We start from the raw sequence: 20,855 nt of genomic DNA, 5'->3' as shown, positions 1-20,855 counted from the left end.
GGGAACCCCCGGAGGCAGGAGAGGAGGGGCGAGGAGAGGAGAGATCTCCAGTAGGTCTAATGAGGTCGATCTCCAGAAGAGATCAGAAACAAATAGGAAGAAGGGTATTTAAAGAAACAACGGCTGGGAATTTCAAAGAATGGGAAAAACAACCAACCAACCATAAGTCTTAAGATTTCAGAAAACCAACCGATTCCTGAGCAGGTTAAATTAAGGCAAACTGATCCCATCCAGACACCGGCTGGTAACACAGGAGAAAGGCATCCAGAGAGAAAAGGGAGTCCCTCCCCAAGGATGGGGCCCTGACCGAGGGCCAATTTCTCTGAGGACACTGGGACACTCGCTTTAAAAAAGGTTGCAAGAAAATGCCAGCATTAGGTTCTTGTTGCAACCAAGCCATCATTCTAGAAAGTGGTCAAAATACAATCATTTGATGATGACAAACGCATGCACTGCCCCCGCACCAGTCACATGGGGGATGCTGGTGTCTGAGATCCAGCCCAACACAAGTCGAGTCAAGCAGGACACACAACATGACTGAAAATCACTGCTTCTACATCAGGATAGTTTTACAACAGGATTTTAGATGTGTGTAATTATGAATAATAAATGTAAGTGACGATTTTGGTATTTATGTGCACAAGCCTAATAAGTAGTTGGGTTAGCAAGCTAATTAAAGCTAGGTCCCTAATCTGTTTTGTTTTGTTTTGTTTTAAGATTTTATTTATTTGAGAGAGAGAGAGCACAAGCTGGGGGAGAGGCAGAGACAGAGGGAGAAGCAGGCCTCCCGCGGAGCAGGGAGCCCGACGTGGGACTCCATCCCAGGACCCAGGGATCATGACCTGAGCCGAAGGCAGACGCTTCACTGACTGAGCCACCCAGGCGCCCCCAAATCATTTCTTGATGAACAAAAACTTCATCAGGAAAATGACATGATAAGGAAACACAAAAGGCTCCATGCTGCATGATTCCAGCTGTGCGACACGAGGGGAAGGCAGAACCACAGAGACAGTGAAGGTCAGTGGCCGCCAGGGAGGGGAGGCGGAGCACAGAGGTTTCTAGTGAAACTACAGTCCCCGGGCGCCTGGTGGCTCAGTTGGTTAAGCGACTGCCTTCGGCTCAGGTCATGATCCTGGAGTCCTGGGATCGAGTCCCACATCGGGCTCCCTGCTCGGCGGGGAGTCTGCTTCTCCCTCTGACCCTCCCCCCTCTCGTGCTCTCTCTCTATCATTCTCTCTCTCTCTCTCAAATAAATAAATAAAATCTTTAAAAAAACAACAACAAAAAACTACAGCCCCGTGGTGGATACGTGTGGTGACACGTCTGTCCCAACCTGTACGACGTCCAGCACCAAGAAGACCCCAGAGGTAAGTGTGGACTCTGGTGCTGACGGTGTGTCGGGGAGGTCTGTGGATCGTGATCAACGCACCACTGCGGCGGGATGTTGATCGCGGGAGGCTGGGGGGGAGTCTCTGTACCTTCCCGACAGTTTTGGTGTGAACCTAAAACTGCTCTAAAACACCAAGTCTTTATAACCATGTTCGATGTTAGGACGCTTGGAAATAACCTTTTGAGGAACGCTGGCTTCACACGAGATCCAGATGGTGTGTGCAGCTGGGGTTTCTGGGAAAAGCAGAGTTGGCAGGAGGACGGCACAAAGGGAGAGGCCCCACAAGTGGGTGGTATGCAGTCTCCACCTCAGAGGTGAGGGGTGAGCACTCAGAGGAGGGCCGCTCCACAGCCTGTGTGCCCCCTCACGCTGGGCGGACAGAGCGGGCTGAGGGCCAGGTGCAGCCTGACCACAGGGCCACACACCGTCTGCCCATCTGTCAGTGCAGATCCCAAGGCCTGACCTGAGCGGGAGGGGCAGGGCCAGCACGGGAGCCCGACCCTGGTGGCAGGGCATGTGGGATGAAGACGGGGCAGCTAGAACCACGGCCAGGGAAGGGGCCAGACTGCCACCTCCCTGTGAGGATGGGGCCCTTCCCAAAAGCAGCTGCGGGCAGACACGCCCTGGGCCAGGTGCAGGTGAGCCCCGGGGTCTGCCTGCACCGGGAAACACCGGCAGACGGTTGGAGCAGCTGAGGCACCACCTTGGCCCCTGGGCCCCTGGCCCACAGCAGCCCTCAGCAAGACAGCTCTGAACACAGGCCTCCTCTTCAGATTTCCTCAGTGGTCTGCACCCTCTCTCTCAGAGACATGGAGCTCCCTCCTGCTCTGCGGCCTGAGTTCTCCCACGTTCAGCTTCCTACTCCCTACTCACGAGGTAATTCTACTCTTCATATTCAGACCAAAAACACTAACATAATAAAAAGTACTATTATTATTCACACGGCTTAGCTGTGGGAAGTTCTGAGGATGAAGCACAAGGCCCAACCTTCCCCTCCCTTTCCTTGCGTTGGGTAGTTAGGAATCAGGAGGACTTGCCCAGGGAAGCTAAGGCCATAGCTGAGAGGAAACATTTTTTGCTGATGTTCCCTTTGTGGTGCCCTGGGCTCTACTTTTAAAGCAGAGTAGTTGGTGGGTGTGCAGCCCTCCAACATCACCTCCACTTTTAGACAATGGGCAAGAGAGAGGGAATGGCTGTCTCCCATCGACCATGGGTGGAACCCAAAGTCCCTCATCTCTGATCATCACAGTATCTCAAAGTTCTTGCTGGAAAAGCATGGAGAGGCAGAAGCCATGTAAGGTGCGGGGATACAGCATGAGGAATGGGGGCGCCACAGGGAAACGAGAGGGCCTGCTTGTGAAGGTGGTCCGAGAGCCACGTGGCCAGTGGCTCGCTCTGGGCACTAGCCAGGAGCGTTCGGTCTGGGCAAGGCTACTCCTGGCTGGCCGTGGGGACAACCATGCCGCCACCCCAGGAAGGACATCATCTTGCCCACCAACACTGGTGCTTATGGTCCTCTAGCAACAGGGGCCTTGGCTTGGCGCTGGCGGCTGGACGTCTGCTCTCAACGGATGACTCTATACCGACCCTTCCAAGAACCCACTGGTAGAAAGGTGCACCTCAGCTAAATTTGGACCTTATTCCTTCTATCTCTCCTTGCATAGAACAGTAGTGTGATTATTTGTCATTGATTCGGAGCATATTATTTCCTTATTGGCTTATTAGGAGACAGTATCCTGTATGCTACTGGCTTATGAAATATTGTTATTATAAATTATCATTCCTGCGGTGAACCCATGTTGAATAAATTATCGGCAAAGACAGTATCTATCTGAGCACAGCTTGCAGCAGACAGAGCCCTGGGCTTCTGTGTCCTCTGTGGCAGCCTGGGCCTGACCTGTGGCAGCCTGGGCCTGACCTGCATGCTTGGAACAAGGGCACGCCTCTTTCTAGTCTGGTTGGAGCGCTGCCTGTCTTTCTTGGGAACCAGGGCCCTCTGAGACACCTGTGGGCAGCTGGAGGTCTCAGGCCGGGTCCCAGTGGACACACAGCGGCTGCTGGCGACAAGTCTGGGCAGAGCCGGCCGAGAACACAGTGGCCGCGGCTCCCCACAATGCAGCACAGAAATGCCGCCTGTTTTGCTAAGTGCAGTATTTTTCTCACAAATGCTGCCCGAGGCACGGGTTCACGGAACTCCCATCGCAGGATGAAGCTCTGCTCTGTGCCCGTGACTCATGACCCCGGCTTTACTCCACAAGGGCAGCTTCTGTTCTCCCTCCTTCCTGCCTGAGAAGTCAGGCCAGACCCTCCCTCAGGGCAGCAAAGCTTCTCTCCTCCCGCCTCCCAGGTCCCCCCCGCTGACCCTTCCAGAGGAGCAGGCAAGAAGAAAGCCCTTCTGGGAAGGCCCCCGGGCCCCCTGACCCCACAGCCTGGCAGTGCAAGGCACAGCTCCCAAACTCACCTGGGGCATGGTGGCCCAGCTCTGCACGGAGCCTGTTCCCCATCTCCAGGAGCTGTTCTTTCTCCAGGCAGAGGCGGAGGATTTTTTGGGCTGCCTCCTTTAGTTTTCTCTGGAGTTGGGGCACAGACAAGGCCTGTGGGGGCTGTGGCCCTTGGTCCTCTGTCCCTGTGGGTCCTTGGTCTTCACGGACCTGTGAACGAAGCCACAGGTAGACAGCCCATAAGACAAGCCATCCAAGTGGGAGAGGGGTGAGTGGGTGTGGGTGCAGAGCCTGCACCACTGGAGCACAAAGGGATAAGCAGTGTGCTTTGGCAATGAGACGGGGACCTCACACCATGGACGCCTCCTCCTCCACAAGTTGGGTGAACAAAGGCCACGAACCCCTGGGCCAGGCCTGCTTCTGGCCCCTTGCGGCCCCCACCAAGCCTGTGTCTTTCTAGTGAGGACAATGAGGAACCACTTGGGACCCATGCCCAACTTCCAATGGGCCCCCAGGACCCCTGCGTGGCACCAGGGTTATGGGCTGGGTACGTGGGTCACAGGTGCTGGGGTCACCTGGTGTGGAAGGGGCTGGCAGAGGCCTGATGGACAGCCTGTGGCAGGTGCCTCCACTACTTCCTCCCTGCCTGGACTCTGCTGTGGGGTCGCTGTGCTGGGTCATGGCCAACATGGCCCCCTACCGACACGCACTCACACTTGCACGGTGTTCGGAATGAGGGGGTGTGGAGAATCAGAGAAAGGAAAAGACAAATATGTGTGTGCCAGACAGAGGCCCAGGAAGAACTGGAGTCCAAGGACCCAAAGTGGCCTACTTAGGCACGGCGGCTCCTGACACCCGTGAAAAGCTGCACTGTGCCCTGTCTTGACCCCATGAGCTGGAGCCAGAACAGGAACCAGCCTGGCGTCCCTGGAACAGACCAGCACGTTCTGTCCTGGCCCCATTTCCTGGTATGCCTTTGCAGGGCTGGCAGGCGCCCGTGTTCTTCAGGTGGCCTGGAGCCATGCTGGCCACACAGGGGTGCATCCAGCACATGCCACAGGCTAGTTGGGCAGGATGAGAGATGGGGGGAGGCAGCAGAGGAGAGTGACAGACGGCCCTGGGGCCACAGAGCCCCTGCACCCAAATCCTGACCCCGTCACCCTGTGGTGGAACATGGGCCTGCCCTCAACCACGCAGGGCACTGGCCTTGCCTGCACCCTCCTGAGGGCCCAGGATGTGACTGGGGTCCTTGGGCCCGTGGAGGGGCTGGGACAGACCTCGAGGAAGGGAGGTCGGAGGCCCGGCCTCCACAGGAACATGACACTGGGAGTCTCCTGTGCCATTTTAAGTGAGGAAAGGTACTCTGCAACGCTGAGACTCTCAAGAGAAAGGTCGCTTTTGAGAGCAAACCCCAGCCCACAAGGCAGCGCCCCGGCACGAGCGGGGAGCCGACCCCTCAGCAGGGCCCGTGGCCGGGGTCTCGGCTGGCCGGGGTGCCCTAGTCACCTGGCTGCATGCGGCGAGTAGGTGTAGGCAGCCAGGGGCCCCCACCCGGGGCTCTGTTTCTGATGCCATTACTCTGACGCCTTTCTTAAGTCTCTGCCCACACCCACCATGTAACACTCATCGGGACGCATTCCGGGACTCCCAAACCACTGTGTGCTTCGGGGCCCCCGTGGCCCCCCACGCTCGCCCTGTCTGTCCTCGCCGTCTCAGGGGTTGCTCCCAGAATCCTGGCCAGAGAGGGCTTGGCCAGTAGAGGGGTCCTCATGAGGGAGGGTCCTGCTCCCAAGGGCAGCAGCGACGGTGCCCCACGGAGGCTGACATCAGAGCACGCCCCAACTCGGGGGCGCAGCGGGGTGCTTGCCAGGGCTGCCGGCTCTCGCGGTGGACGTTAGGGATCCCAGTCCTTCTGGAGGTTCCCAGGGGTGCAGGCAGGGCTAGCGAACACTGCCCCCCAGTGGAGCCCAGCGTCAGTCGCGCTGTGCCCAGGGGACTGGGTGGAGCACCAGACAGGAGGCGGGGAGAACCCCGTGTCTCAGTCAGTTCACCAGGCTGGGGGGTCACTGGAGACACCACAGATGCCGGTCGGGCAGTGGTCTCTGCTGCCTGCAGGGGAGGGGGCTCTGAGTTCCGCACGGGCCCTTGTCCTGGGCTCGGGAGTGGGGGACCGGCCTCCACCTGGGAGAATGTCGGACTCGCACGAGAGCTGCCAGGCAGTGCCGTGGTGGCACCGGCCCCTCTGCTTCGTCGCCACCAGTCCCACGTGCCATATGCATTTCTTCCTGAACCACGGCCAGTAGGGTGGAGACATCATGCTCATTTACACCTCAATGCTTCAGTTCATGCTTACTAAAAATGGACATTCTCTTTGTAACCACAGTTATGAAAACCAGAAATTTACCACAGATACAACACTATGACCCAACACACGGGCCACACACAAACCAACTGTCCAATTGTGTCCTACAGTTTGTTTCTCCTGCCCAGGGCACAGGACCCCACAGGACATCTGTCTCCCTGGTCCCTGCAGGCTCCTGATGGGCACACTCTCCACAGTGTGGGCACTCTGACTTCAGCGCATCACTCCTGGCTGGAGTCAGCGGTGAGGCTGCAAGCCCCCTCCTCTCCCCCCCCCCCCCCCCCCAGCCGGCTTTGAAGCCCAGCACATCCCTCTGCCCCACTGTCCGCGAGTGCATCCCTCAGTGAACGAGTGTCTGCAGGCTGCCCCCTGGAAAGTTTTCTTTTCCCTGTAACTGAGCCACCGCCAGTGGGAGACACTGAGTCCCAGCCCTGCTTTCCTTTGTGCATTAGGATGGCTTCCTGGCGTACGCGCCCTCCGTGTCTGCAGACGATGTTCTGGCCAAGGACCAGCCCTCCTCCCTCCTCCCTCTCCTAGTTAGCACAGAGCTGGGAGTCCCGCTTATTGTGTGTTCAATGCCTGGCAGCCCTTCGGTGCCTGAATCCTTCTGCCCCATTTCCATGAGTCCATGGTGGAGTCCGCCACTTATCCTGCTTCCTCTCAGCAGAGCAAGAAATTCAGAAACCAGGATCTCAGCACTGGTGGCGCTCAAGGCTCCTGGGCCGCCAAGGTGCTGGCCCTCCTGCAGTAGACCTGGTCTGAGCACAGGGACCAGCCACTGGATTTCTCCCCAAGGTCACAGTCATTTCAGCTCCAGCCTGTCAGTCACAGAATTAAACATCTCTATTTTAAATCCGGCTGATGCACGTGATTTCTTCCCTCTAAGCAAGCAGGATCTGCGAACCAGGCTGTTAACAGAACCCCTAGTGCTGCTGACCTCAGGGCCGAGCATGGGCAGCACCTGGAATGAATGGTGGACACGGGGTAAGGCAGACGTGCTGCCCCCCTGCCTGCGTGGCTATATGGCCCCATGGCCAGGATGGTGTCCTCGAGCTGCAGGGTGGAGGGAGGCCTGGCGCGGGGCCGGGGCTCTGGCTCTCCAGGCGGTGTCTGCTTAAGGGCAGTGCAGGTGGTTCTGGGTCCCACTTCCCGGTGACCTGAAGGCCTCCCCTTTGCTGCTGTTCTTCACCTGTCCGTCCATCCCTAGGCCTGCCCGGGCCCTCCTGTCATTCCTGAGCCAGAGAGGAGTGGACCTCCCCTCCCCTCCAGTCCTTCAGGGCCGGCCATCATCCTAGAGCCGAGTCCCCCTTGTGCCTCTCAGCACAGCCTTCTTCTTTTTTGTTTTTTTAAGATTTTATTTATTTGACAGAGAGGTAGAGAGAGAGCACAGGTAGGCAGAGTGCCAGGCAGTGGGAGAGGGAGCAGACTCCCTGCTGAGCAGGGAGCCGGATGTGGGGCTCGATCCCAGGAACCTGGGATCAGAACCTGAACCAAAGGCAGCCACCCAACCGACTGAGCCACCCAGGCGCCCCTCAGCACCGCCTTCTATGTCTACACCGCTGCTGCTGCCAGAGAGCTCTCCACGCCTCCCAGACACCAGGGTACAGTTGTAACTGCAGGCCCCCCTGGGTGACGCAGGTCACCAGAGGTCACCACGGGTAACCCAGGAACTGTAGTCACCACGGGTAATCCAGGAATTGTACGTCACCACGGGTAACACAGGTCACCGCAGGTCACCACAGATAACCCAGGAACTGTAAGTCGCCACGGGTAACACAGGTCACTGCTGGTCACCACAGGTAACCCAGGAACTGTAAGTTGCCACAGATAACCCAGGAATTGTACGTCACCACGGGTAACACAGGTCACCGCAGGTCACCACAGATAACCCAGGAACTGTAAGTCGCCATGGGTAACACAGGTCACTGTAGGTCACCACAGGTAACACAGGTCACTGCAGGTTACTAGGGGTAACAGGTCACTGCAGGTCATCGTGGGTAACTGCAGGTACCACAGGTCACCAAAGATAATCACAGGTGACCCAGGTCACCACAGGTAACTGACAGAGTAAGAAAGTGTGCGCTTAACAGCCTTCCCATCACAGCCGTCGGTAAGAAGAGAAGCGGCCTGTGTGTCAGATCTGTGGGGACGGCTGCTGTAGGGCTCTCTCCACAGCTCAGAACCGTGGCTTAGCCCAGCCACAGAGCCCGCTGGACACCAGGTGCCAGGACCAGGATGGAAGCCCCACTGCCACGAGTGAAGGGGTGGCGGCCTCAAACACTCTGCGAATCCCCCACAAGGGTCCTCTCGAAGGAGAAACCCAATTTTGCATTCAATTTCAGGGCCCTCCTAGCAAGAGTCAGGGACTCCCTTTTAGAGGAAACAGAACAGCCCTCTTCATATGGGTGGTTCCCACGCTGGACTTTTTTTTTTTAAGACTTGTTTCTTTACTTTAGAGAGGGGGGAGGGGCAGAGAGAGAGAATCTCAAGCAGACTCGCCACTGAGCGCAGAACCTGACATGGCGTTCAATGTCATGACTGTGAAATCGTGACCTGAGCCGACACCAAGAGTTGGACGCTTCACCGACTGACCCACCCAGGTGCCCCATCCTATGCTGGACTTTTAAGTGGCAGGATCCTAAGGCCTGGAGGTCACGGACCAGGTCTGACCACGGAAGCCAGCCGAGGCGCAAGTGGAGGAGAGCGGGGCGCAGCACCCCAGGGGCCCAGGAAGGCTCTGCAGACGGCCATTCCAGTGACTTCTGCAGCAGGCCCCAGACAGGACAGCAGTGGCAGGAGCAATCGGCACAGGGCTCCTACCTCCTTCCCAGGGGCCACCTTGTCCAAGGCTTGCAACTGTGGCCTGCTCCCAAGATGCTCCTCAAGCTCAGCCACCTGCTTCCGCAGCTCTGAAACCTCCAGGTGCACCTGGTCCACCTCACGGGGAAGCTCGTGCTGGATGGTGTCCATGTCCAGGGGTCGCTGCAGCACCTGGGAGGCCGTTTCAGGGGCAATGTTAGGAAGGAGGGTAGGAGGGCAGGGAAGCAGAGGCACCCAGCAGAAACTGCAGGCGGATCAGAAAGGAAATGCGTTTGTCAGTCTCTGGTCTCTGGCTTAATGCAGTTGCTCCCCACACCTGTCCCCTGCAGTGTGGACTTGGGTGCCTGTGGTAGAGCCTGCACTGGACCCCAAGGCTGGCTGGGGAGCATCCAGGCCTTAAACTGTCTGGACAGAGGCAGAGGGCCTAAAACCCCTTCCTGCACCCAGTTTAGGCGGAAACAAACACGTGCAGAAAATGCAGCTAACCAGTAGGGGGCAATCCGGGCTTGGGGCAGGAGGTGGTGTGGTGGGGGGGTGAGGCCATGGCTTTGGGGGGGAGCTAAGGGACAGGCCGGAGCGAGCACGAGCACGGAAGGCAGAGAGAGGGCCAGGAAGGGGAGTCCCCATCCACCTGTGGAGGAACCTCGAGGGTATGGTGCTGCGGGAAATGAGCTGGTCACAAAAGGACAGCTGCCGTGGGTCCCCGGTCCCAGGAGAGTCATCCAGCCCAGCGGCAGGACGGATGTCCCCAGGGGAAGGGGTGTGGGGCTGGGGCTGAATGGGGACAGTTTCTGTTCAGATGATGGAAAAGTTCTGAGCACAATAGATGGTGGTGACATTTACAGTGTTGTGAACATAGTTAATGTCACTGAACATGTGCTTGAAAACTGTAAGCTTTATGTTTGTATATTTTACCCCAATGAAAAACACACTAAAAAAAGAGAAATGAATTTGTAGCAATAAAGCACGGGCACACATGTGACAGGGGAGAGCTCGTGTCCCAGGAAGCAGCGGCATTGGCCCAGTGCTTGACTGTGGCCTGACCCCACGCAGGCTCCCGGGGCGTCTGGGCACGCTCATTGCTGGCCCTGCTCCCACCACAGCTCAGCACCTGGGCACGCTGCGGCGTGTCACACCCCCTGGCAGGTAGCAGCCCTGTGCGCGGCAGAGAGTACAGGCTCTGGGCTCATTTTCCAGGTCTTCCTGTGCGCCTTCTAGGGACCACATGTGACAGCCAGAAGACCTGCCCAGCCCAAGTGTCAAGGGGAGGCCGTACCTTCCGCTTGAGTCGGGCCACCAGGAAGTTCGTGAGGTGTGCCCTGTCCCTGAGCCTCCTGAGTGCTAGCCCAATGGGTGAACCATCAGCTGACGCAGCTCCTCCTGCAGAAAGAGTGATTCTGTCAGGCTCAGGTCTCCTAAAGCCTCAGGGAAGGTCCTGGGAGTAGAGGCTGTGCCGTCCAGAACAGAGGTGCACGCTTCACTGCCCTTCCCTAGGGATGCCCACTGTCACTGTACGTCCACTGGGAAGTGAAGACGCTCTAGAGCTGAGTGGAAGGGGCCAGGTCCCCACAAAGACTGAGAGGCTCTTGGGATGAAGTCTCATCCTCATGTCAAGGAAGCAGGAATCTCTGCAGGAAAACAGTACGGCCTTGCCACCTAGTGCCTGGCGGAGGCTGGTCTGCACCAGCCTCCCAGTCGCTTGGGAATTGGGGAAATGTTCCTACGACCATAGCTCAAAGAAGGGATCAGTGGAAGTTAGAAATTATTCTGATCTGAATTATCATTACTGCACCGCTTATCAAAATTTCTGGAACGCAGGGCCGCCTGGCCGGCTCAGTCGGTGGAGTGTGCAACTCCTGATCTCGGCTCAGGTCATGATCTCAGGGTTGTGAGGTCGAGTCCTGCTTTCGGCTCTGCGCTGAGGGGGGAGTCTGCTTCTCTCCCTCTCCCTCTGCCCCTCCCCCTGCTTGCGTGTGCTCTCTCTCAAATGAATAAATAAATCTTTTAAAAAATTTAAAAACAGGGGCGCCCGGTGGCTCAGTTGGTTAAGCATCTGCCTTTGGCTCAGGTCAGGATCCTGGGGTCCTGGGGTCGAGTCCTGCATCCAGGCTCCCTGCTCAGGGAGGAGCCTGCTTCTCCCTCTGCCCCTTAGCCCCGCTCTTGTTCTCTCTCTCTCTCTCTCTCTCTCAAATAAATAAATTACAGTAAAATAAAATAAAATTCTTAGGACAATACTATAGGCAATTTTTGAAAATCTAGATGAAATGGACAATTTTCTAGTAAAATATAGTATCAAAAAGTGACACACGAAAAAGAAAATCGGGATCGTCCTTTACTGTGAAAAAAACTGAATTCACACTTTAAAACCTTCTCACAAGGAAAATCCTAAACCCAAAGGGTTCAGAGTTGAATTCTATTAATTGGTTCAGGAAAAATTAACATAGGTCTAATATAAACTTTTTTTTTTTAAAGATTTTATTTATTTATTTCAGAGAGAGAGAGAATGAGAGATAGAAAGCACGAGAGGGAAGAGGGTCAGAGGGAGAAGCAGACTCCCCGCCGAGCAGGGAGCCCAATACGGGACTCGATCCCGGGACTCCAGGATCATGACCTGAGCCGAAGGCAGTCGCTTAACCAACTGAGCCACCCAGGCGCCCTAATATAAACTTTTTCAGAAAACAGAAATAGGGAACATCTCCCAACACATTTGAGGCCAGACCCATGGTCCTAAAACTTGACAATGGGCATCATGAGAAAGAAAGGGTACAGCCAATGTCACTCACGAACATAAACGTATTAATTCTCAGTAAAATAGCAGTAAAAGAATATATCACGTGTTGAGTTTATTCCAGAGACGTAAAGTTGGTTTAACGTTCAAAAACCAACGCAAGCTCGCTGTTCTGGACAAGAGAGCATGTGCGTGCCCCGTCCCTCTCCTTCGGTGCAGCTGAAAGCCCAAAGCGACTGTGAGAGGAGGCCTGGCGGGCAAGGGCCAGGGGCTCCGGGGTTGGGGATGCTCCGCAGTGGGCTCCACGTCGTTTTCCTTCCTGTATTTCCCAGCTCTGATGCTGGAGCAGCCACAACCCAGATGCACCAGGGAGCTCGGACCAAGAACGGCCCCAGCCAGGCCTGTTCCCTGCAGTGGAAGGGCCACAGGGCCGGGAGACTCTGCAGGTGGGCCTGGTGCAGACACAGGCTCATCTGAACCAGCCGCCTGCACCCTCCTGGGAAGAGCATGTGTGGAGGGTGCGGTGTGTGTGGGGGGGGGGCAGAGAAAGGAATTCCTTAACTCTGCACCAAGTCCCCGAGGGGCCCCTATGGAAACCAGGCAGCATGGAGACAGCCAAAGTGTTGCGCGCTGAGCTCTGCTGGGGGCTGGGGGGGGGGAGTGCCAGGACCATGGCCTCGGGCGGCACACAAGGAGGGGCACAGCAGAACAGCATCATCGCAAAGGCTCTGGAGACCAAGTGGCCGTTCAGACCCAGCCCGAGAGAGTGGGCCAGGACACAGACGTGCATTGTGCCCAAGCAAGGTGGAGGGCCCGAGAGCGCAGAAGGGGAATAAAACAGACGTCATAAAGATCGGAGTTTCAGAGCATCCACTCGGTATGTGCATGTCACAATCCAGAGTCTCTCATCACACCGATAACCAGGAAAACCCCAACTTGAATGAAGCACTGAGGAGGGCAGATGTCGGGATCATGCGGAATAGGGAACAAGGAACCTAAAGCAAGAATGTATCAACAGTCTTAAAACAATGGAAAGAGAAAAGTTTCAGCAGAGCAATCAAAGATAAAGAAAAACACAACGGAATCTTAGAACTGAAACCGAAATAAAAGTACCCCGAAGGGCCCCGGAGCAGCACGGAGGTGACAGCAGGCCTGGGGGCTTGAAGACGGGGGGGCATAGAAATTGTCCATCTGAACAACAGAGGAAGCAGACGGAAAGAAGTCACAGAGCCACAGGGACCCGGGGGGGAGAACACGAGAGCGAGGGTTTTGTCGTCAGACTCCCAAAAGGAAAAAGAGCACGGAGTCGAGAAAACACGTGCAGAAGTCATGGTTGAAAACTCCCCAAATCTGGCAAAGATAATAACCTTCAGAGTCAATGCCCAACATGATAAGCCAAAGAAGCATATGTCCAGATACAGCACCATCAGATACCTGCCCCGAGCAACAGACTCGGCCTGCGACTGGTCGGGGAAAGGGTTGGATGGCAGAGGCCTTCTCGGAGGAAGTGGCACCACTGGATTAAGGGCTGAAAGCTCCTCCTCTGACACCAGCAAATACCTTCCCTTCTCGGATAAACGGAAAGACTTGGCACCAGCAGACCTGCCCTAAGAGCAGATGACGCAGAACGTGGAACATCAGGACGCAGGGAGGACACGTGCAAAGGGCAGGTGTCCAACTGAATGTCACAGACTCCACCTTTCCTCTTGAGTTTTTTATTTTTTTATTTTTTTAAAATGTTTTATTTATTTATTCATGAGAGTCAGAGAGAGAGAGAGAGAGGCAGAGGCAGAGGGAGAAGCAGGCTCCCCACCTAGCAGGGAGCCCGATGCGGGGCTCGATCCCAGGACTCCAGGATCATGACCTGAGCTGAAGGCAGACGCTTAACCATCTGAGCCACCCAGGCGCCCTCCTCTTGAGTTTTTTAAAGTATGTTTGACAGTTCAAAGCAAGAGCGATAATCCTGCCTGAAGCAGCTCCTGACGTAGGAGAGGCGGGGTTTGTGACAGCCCCGTGGGCATGGGGCGTGCATGGCAGGCTGACCTCCGCCTTCTGAGGGAGGCTGTGCAGTGTGGACAGGAGCTGGCCGTGGTCCCGCAGCCACCAAAGCTGTGCCCTCAGCAACCACAGACCCGTGACAATGGAACATCAACAACGTGCGGATGACCCACGAGCAGGAAGACAGAAAACAGGCAGGAAGCGGCTGCTTACACTCCACACAAGTGCAAGCATGGACGGTGTAAGTATACTGGTTAGAAATATTAGCAAAATGCATTTCAGAAATTGACCTAGCTATGTGCTGTCCACAAGAAATTCACTTCAAATGTGGTAGAAGCACGTTAAAAGGGGAAAGGATCCCGAAGACACGCCGAGCAGACACTCACCGGGGGGAGGCCAGGTTAGTGACCAACAGCACACGGAGCGGACCCCGGGGCAAGGAGAGCGCCGGGAAGAGAGGGCCGTTCCGGGACCCCAGAAGGGTCCGTCCCCGTCACAGACACAGCAATCCTAGGGCTGTACGCATCCAACAACAAGGCTTCAAAACACATTAAGCAAAACTGACAGAAGCACAATAAAAAACAAAGATCTGCCAACAACAGGAAGAGAAAGCAATTTCCTTACTCGGACCCTGAGCCCCCAAATCCTCACCAAATACTAAAGTGAAACGTTGAAAATTTTTCTCTGGGATCAGGAAGAAAGCCAGCCGTTACCAACATCGTACCGGAGATGCCAGCCAAGAAACGTGACACAAGAAAAAGAAATAAAAGATCCCAGCTTTGGGAAGCCAGCCAGCTCCTGAGCAGAGACAGGGTGACCGAGAGGGGGAGTGTCCTGCTCCTCCCTTCGCTTCTCGTAAACCACCTGCTGGGCAGCTCGAGGGCGCTGCCTGGCCTGCGTCCATCCCCCCGGCCCCCCAGGTGGGCCCCCCCACCCAGCCAGCGCCCCAGCCGCGGCGAGGGGGCGTCTGCGTGCTGTCGGAGCAGGGGTGCGGCAGGGAGCGCCCACGCAGAGAGGTGAACCAGTGTAAACGCTCTGACAACGGCCTGGCCCGGGCACTCCTGGAGGCAGGGACAGGGACCTACGCTTTGTGACCACTCTTTGACCTGTGCGTTTGCATTTTGAGACTTTCTGTAGGGTTTATATTTCAGTCAAAACAAAGGTAGTGTTACTGGGGCAGAGCATGCAACAGGACGAGACAAGGACTCTTACCAGGGACTTCGGCCGAGGTGTAGACGCTGGGCTGAAAGTCGGTGTGAGGGGAGGACCTCTTTGAAGGATCTAACACATCTTCTACTTGTTCCTCCAAGGTTTTAAATTTATGCTTTAGATTTCGTATTTCTGTTTCAAGGGCCGTAACGTGATCTGCCCCCAAAAAACGAGTAAACACACAGGCACACACATTGACACTTCCCTCCACCGTCACCAAGGCAGAGGCCCACTCAGGCTGGTGCTGCCTGCCCCCCCGGCCCGCCCCCTGCAATGGCCACTGGCCTCGGTGCTCACCGAGGAGGGCTCCACAGGCCGGCAGACACCCAGCGCCCCCTCATGCACCTTCATGCGCACAGTGTGTCTCAAGTGTGGAGGTAGAGCCGGTGCCCTCCAGTCACGGCCATTCTTGGGCCCCTCCTAACCGCGCATGTGGCGGAGCCCAGCTCGGCTACAGCACAGGACACTCCGAGGAGAGGCCTGCTGCCCGCCACTCGGACACAGTGCCCAGCCACCTCCCTGTGCCAGGTACACAGCCTTCACGGTCTTCTTCCCCTTACCAATAAAACACTTATCTCGCACAGAGGCACAGACTTAAGACGCTCTCCCTCCGAGGAAATGCTGCTGCCACAGTTTGAAGTAATGTTTTAAAGCAGACGTTCATGCATACGACTCCAGGGGAAGCCCATCTTGGACCCAGTGGAGACCCATGTCCCCCTGCCCTCCCCTCTCCTCCTGCTGCCCTCACTCACCAGTAGCCTCAGCTGCTGCCTCTGGGCTTGGACGGGGCTGCTCTGTGTCGGAGGCCTGACCCCCTGATGGGGCAGGAGGAAGAATGTGGTCACTCAGGGTCTCCATTTCTTTCCTCATCTCTGAAACAGCCCTTCGTAAGCTTGTGTTTTGCTCCTGGAGCCTCTGGATCTCACTAGATGGAAAACTTCCCCTTATTTCTTCCTCGTGATGCCTTAGGAGCATCTGTCAAGAAAGAAAGAGAATGCTCGCAGCTACAGAAGGACCGTCAGGGCCGGCCGTGTCCGCACCCCACTCATCTGCCCTCCCGGCTCCACTGACAACACCGAACTTCTAGTTGTCGCAAAGACAAGGCTGCTGTTGGCCAAAGGCAGCCTTTCCTGAGAAACCTGGAAGCCACCCCCCACCCGCGGGGGCAGCTGGCATGGAAAGCACAGGCAGGAACTGTGCTGCAAGGAGGCAGGCGACACGGGGCCGTCAGCGCCGTGAAGGCTGTTTGCGGTCACGTGCCGCTGCATCGTGGGGGAAGACAGCCTGGCGGCTCCTCAAGGGGTTAAACACGGAGTTACTACATGACCCACAATTCCACCCCGAAAGCATACGTCCACCTAAAAACTTGTACATGCGTATTCACGGCAGTGTTTTTCACAGGAGCCAAAATGTGCAAACACAAGTGTCCCCAGTGGATGAGTGAATGAAAACAAACGTGACACAGTGGAACAGTGTTCAGCCACAAAAAGGAATGAAGTTCTAATACACGCGATCACATAGATGAACCACGAAGACATGCTAAGTGGTGGTCCAAGACCTCAGTGCAGTTATGATCATAAACATGCTCAAGGATTTAAAGAAAAACAGGGACATAACAGGAAGAGGAATGGAAGATAATTTTAGAAAACCAGACAGCACCCGCAGAGATGAGAAATGAGAAATTCACTGAGAGCTGGCCAGACGTCACAGAGCGGGGCTCCGTGAGCGCGAGCACGTGGCAACAGGAAGTGTTGTAGCTCAAGCACCGAGGGAGATCGAAGAGAGAGTCATCAGGCTCGGCAGAAGAAGTACTTCATTTATAACAAACGTGATGCACACGGTAAGTCCACAGACCCAAGAAGTCCACCAGACCCAAAGCAAGATAAACACAAAGGAAATCACAGCATAGCACGATCCCACTGCTAAAAAAGATCAGTGGTAGAGAGAAAACTCCCGAAAGTGATCAGAGGAAAACAGGGTATTACGTGGTGTGCACGGGCGCAAATGCAAGGTTTCTGCCGACCCCTCATGACAGCCACTGAAACCCTCGAGACAGAGGGCTGGGGTGCAGCGTGCAGGAAGGGAACACCCCGACCGCCTTGCAACCCTACGGTCAGTGGCAGCGTCCTTCAGAAACGACAGTGACCAGGAGGGGCTCACCGCAGCAGGGCCTGCTGCTGGCTGTAAACAACCAGAAAACCAGATGCGTTCCAGGAAACGAGTGTGTGCCCACAGCCCAGCAGAGGACCAGGATGCCGGAGGCTCAGGCCAGGGAACGCGGCCCTGTGGGCCGACTGCCCAGTTCCGGGTCTGAGCCCGAGCAGAGGCCCCGCCTCCACAGACAGGCACCTGCCGACGGCCCTGCCGCCCCGGCTGCCGCACAGGCTCCGCAGCTCCAGGCCTTCCTTCCGGCCCAGTCCTGCGGCACTGACCCACCGAGGGGAAGGTGAGCGTCCACCAAGCTCCGACACGGCCTTAGGATGACAGGCGCTAACCAGCTCAGCGGCCGCGGGGAAGAGAAGGGCCATATGGTCAAATGTACAGCCATTTACACTGTGTTTTGAAGAATTACAAGGACATGAAACACAGTTGTCACAGAAGTGGGGAAAAAACCCTCAAAATTATATATTAGCACGACCTGAACTCTATAAAAACAGTACGTGCACGGGGACGCGTATTAAGACCCACAGGAAGAGGCAACTAGAGGAACCAGACTCTGCCTGAAAGGTCTGCCACAGGGGACTCCATGTGCTCGGGGGGCCAGGCGCTGGGGCACAGCCCCTTCAAGGTTCTGAGAAGGGGACGCGTCACACAGATGAAAGAACGGACGCTCGAGTTAATGAGGCCTGACCCAGCCACCACGCTGTCTCCACACTGCCCCTGCGTGCTCAACCCACTACCACGCCATGCGCCGGGAAGTGCCCTGGAGGCTGCGAGAGGAAGCCTGCCCCGGGCCAAACAGGAGCTGAGCCGGGTTGGACCTTGGGTCGGCCTGGTTCGAGGCCACGCCGCTGAACGGAGATTGTTGAATTCTTGCAGTGGCCACACCTCACTTCTCCTTCCAGAAGGAAGCTAGCTCTTTTTCTACTGAACACAGACCTCAGGTTTCCAACACCCTCCCCCCGTCACACCCTCCACGGCCCCACTGCTCGCCGCGGACACTGCAGACAGGAAGGGCCACCTGTTTCCCTGCAAACCCCCAACCTCCCTTTCCCATGCCCGTTGGAACGCCTCGCACAAAACCTCACAGCTGCTCCTGCACAGACCCCACAGCAGAGCCACGTGGGACCTGCCGCTGGCCCGGCCCTGCTCAGATGCTCCCTCTGCCACTTGTGGGGCAGGGAATACCCCTCTCAGGGTCTTGGCTCCTTCATCTGTAGGACGGAATGGCAGCATCAGCCCCCAAACCCCGGGGCAGCCCAGCCAGCTCCGAGAGCCACGATCTCGTCTGTGACATGGCGTGGTGACCTCTGTGGCACTGGCTGTGCACTGCCCTGCGACCCGTACCGTGAGGGCCGGGGCTTCCGAGCCTGGGGCCGTCACCACTGGGGGACTGACGTGGTCTCTGCTCAGCCTCCATGCACTTAACCGGGTGAGTGACTTTTCATAAAGGACAGAGGTTGAACTACTGGACACACAGCCCCTGGCGCTGCCCCGGAAGCCGCCTCCCCTGGTGCGTTTCCCAGATTTCCCAGCGACATGGCTTCTCTCAGGGGCCTTGAGGTGAGACATGTGGGGAGCTGGGGCTTCCTGTGATGCTGACTGTGGGGCACATGCCTCAGGCTGGAAGCAAACGCTCCCTTGGGGACCCTGGCTAGAACCCTTCCTGCCTCTTCCAGCTTCTAGCGTGGACCCACACTCCTCGGTGTCCCTCGGTCTGGGGCCACGTCACTCTCGTGTCTGCCTCCGTCGGCACCTGGCCTTCTCCCTGTGTCTCCACGTGCTGCGCTTTTTAAAAGGACACCAGTCCTACTGGATCAGGACCCTGCTCCCAAGTGAGCTCATCTGAACTGGTTACACCCACAAAGACCCTATTTCCAAGTGAGGTCGCATCCCGAAGAGCTGGCGGTTAGGACCGGAACCTGTCTCTTCGGGGCCACCCGTCAGCCCGCGGGCCTCTCACGGTCAGTGTCAGGCTCTGGGAGGCTGTCCGTCAGCAAGGAGATCTTTGCAGGGAGAACATGGCCATGGCTGTATGTCGGTGGCTCAGACACCAGGTGTGAAGACGCGTGTCTCTGGGATAAATTCTAGCCCCTTGGTTCTGCCCTTCCTGGAGAGATGCAGGCTTCCATTACAAGAGGGCCCTTGGCTGCACCCTGGGATTTCCTTCCGGACGTCTGACTGTACACCATGTCCTCCAAAATCAGCCCCAACACCGACAAAGCTACCAGGACAGGAAGCATTCTTCACAATTTTTAAAGTGAGTAAGTGATCCGGCTCTGTGGCCAGTGATGTGGCAGGAAGGACACTGGTGTCCCTGCCGCCCATGGATCCCGCCCCTGAGCCTTCCCACTACCCTGTGCTGTCGAGGCCTGAGGGAGCCTCTGTGGTCATGTGCCACGTCCTCTCCAAGGCTGTGGCTCCCGCCCAGCTGTCCTCACAGACACTGGGTCATTTTCCTGGGTTCTGACAATTCTCACGAATGACCAAGACAGGATCATCAGATGTCAACTCTGAGCCTGCACCAGAACTTACAATTCTTGAGAGAAAAAGTAGAGGTCTTGGGTCCCACACACGGGTTATAAGACAAGTTAGGAACACATATATACACGTACGTCTTAGTAACCTCTACACCCGGCGTGGGGCTCAAACTCGACCCTGAGATCAAGAGTCATGTGCTCTACAGACTGAGCTGGCCAGGCACCCCAAATTACAAATATCTTGACACTGGTTAGAAGCTGGGCTCTGGACACACAGCCAGCACATCGTCTTGGAGGAAACCTTACCCACCGGGTCCCTGTGACAAGCCAGAAGTCTGAGCGGCTGCTGCCCTTGGGGTGCAGGCGGGGACCAACGGGAAGGGGTGAGGGGGACCTCCAGGGTGACAGAAATGCTCTGTATCTTGTTGGGGGGCTGGGCCCCATGGGCACAGTCATGGCAAACACACCGACCTGTGTGCACCGAAGATCTGTGTGTTTTACTGTGTGTCAAACGAAATAAGAACTGTTCACGGGCCTGGAAAAATCCTCCACGTGCCCCTCCCGCTCCCCCACCTCATGCTGCCCCTGCCCCTCTGACCATGGACCTTGGAGCCCGGCCCTGCTCCTTCCAAACCATTCCGCAGGGTCCCTGTGTCTCGGGCCACGGCACCGACCTCAGCATCGCAGGATCGAAGGGCCGGGACAGAGGTCGCGTCGGACCTGCCTGACTCAGGCAGTCCCTGCGGACGGGGTCATGGCCCACAGTGACCCCCACAACAGCTCTGTGGAGGCCACGGAAGCAACGGTACACTACCCATCTGTACGGCAGAATGTTGGAATGTGGGTGTTTTTGAGATTTCAAGAGCTAAAGATATGAAGACGAGTCTGAGCACGGAGTCACCTCAGGTCTTCTGGGGGCCAGACTGGCCCCTGTTGTGCCGACAGACACAGGAAAGGAACATGGCTGAGAAGACCGACCTCCAGTTGGGTTCTGTGTGGCCCCGCTCTCCCACGGCCGCTGTTGAGGGAAGGCTCAAGGAGCGGGCCGCTGGGGCGTGGGCCTTCCCGGGCGAGGCTTAGGGAGGAGAGGGGCAGCACTGACCTGCACCTCCTTCTCAGGAAGGAGCCCGTGTGTCCTCAACGCCTGCACGGCCTGGTCTCTCTCCAGGGTCAAGGCCTTCAGCACCACCTCCTGGTCACGCAGCGTCCGCTCTGTCTCCTGGAGCTTGGCAGCAACCTGGGAAGAGATGTGGGCCTCAGCTCCTGC

The 20,855-nt window shown here is 56.7% G+C and overlaps 1 protein-coding gene across 13 annotated transcripts in view; it reads right to left on the bottom strand.

The window, feature by feature from the left end:
• CCDC57 (coiled-coil domain containing 57) overlaps window positions 1–20,855 on the bottom strand; it is a 93,545-nt gene that overhangs the window by 46,077 nt on the left and 26,613 nt on the right. For all 13 annotated transcript variants that reach the window (XM_025859602.2, XM_025859596.2, XM_025859600.2 and 10 more), the window contains 6 exons: window positions 20,691–20,825; window positions 15,701–15,923; window positions 14,952–15,104; window positions 10,290–10,393; window positions 9,014–9,184; window positions 3,852–4,041 (listed from right to left, as the gene is read on the bottom strand). In XM_025859602.2, the coding sequence (XP_025715387.1) occupies window positions 3,852–4,041; window positions 9,014–9,184; window positions 10,290–10,393; window positions 14,952–15,104; window positions 15,701–15,923; window positions 20,691–20,825 (976 nt within the window). The remainder of the gene's footprint in view (window positions 1–3,851; window positions 4,042–9,013; window positions 9,185–10,289; window positions 10,394–14,951; window positions 15,105–15,700; window positions 15,924–20,690; window positions 20,826–20,855) is intronic.

Source organism: Callorhinus ursinus, unplaced genomic scaffold (genome assembly GCF_003265705.2).
Source record: "Callorhinus ursinus isolate GAN/ISIS: 27379988/994484 unplaced genomic scaffold, GSC_fseal_2.0 scaffold68, whole genome shotgun sequence".
NCBI lineage: Eukaryota > Metazoa > Chordata > Mammalia > Carnivora > Otariidae > Callorhinus > Callorhinus ursinus.
The sequence above is the reverse complement of the archived record's forward strand: the minus strand, read 5'-3'. Positions and strand labels throughout refer to the sequence as shown.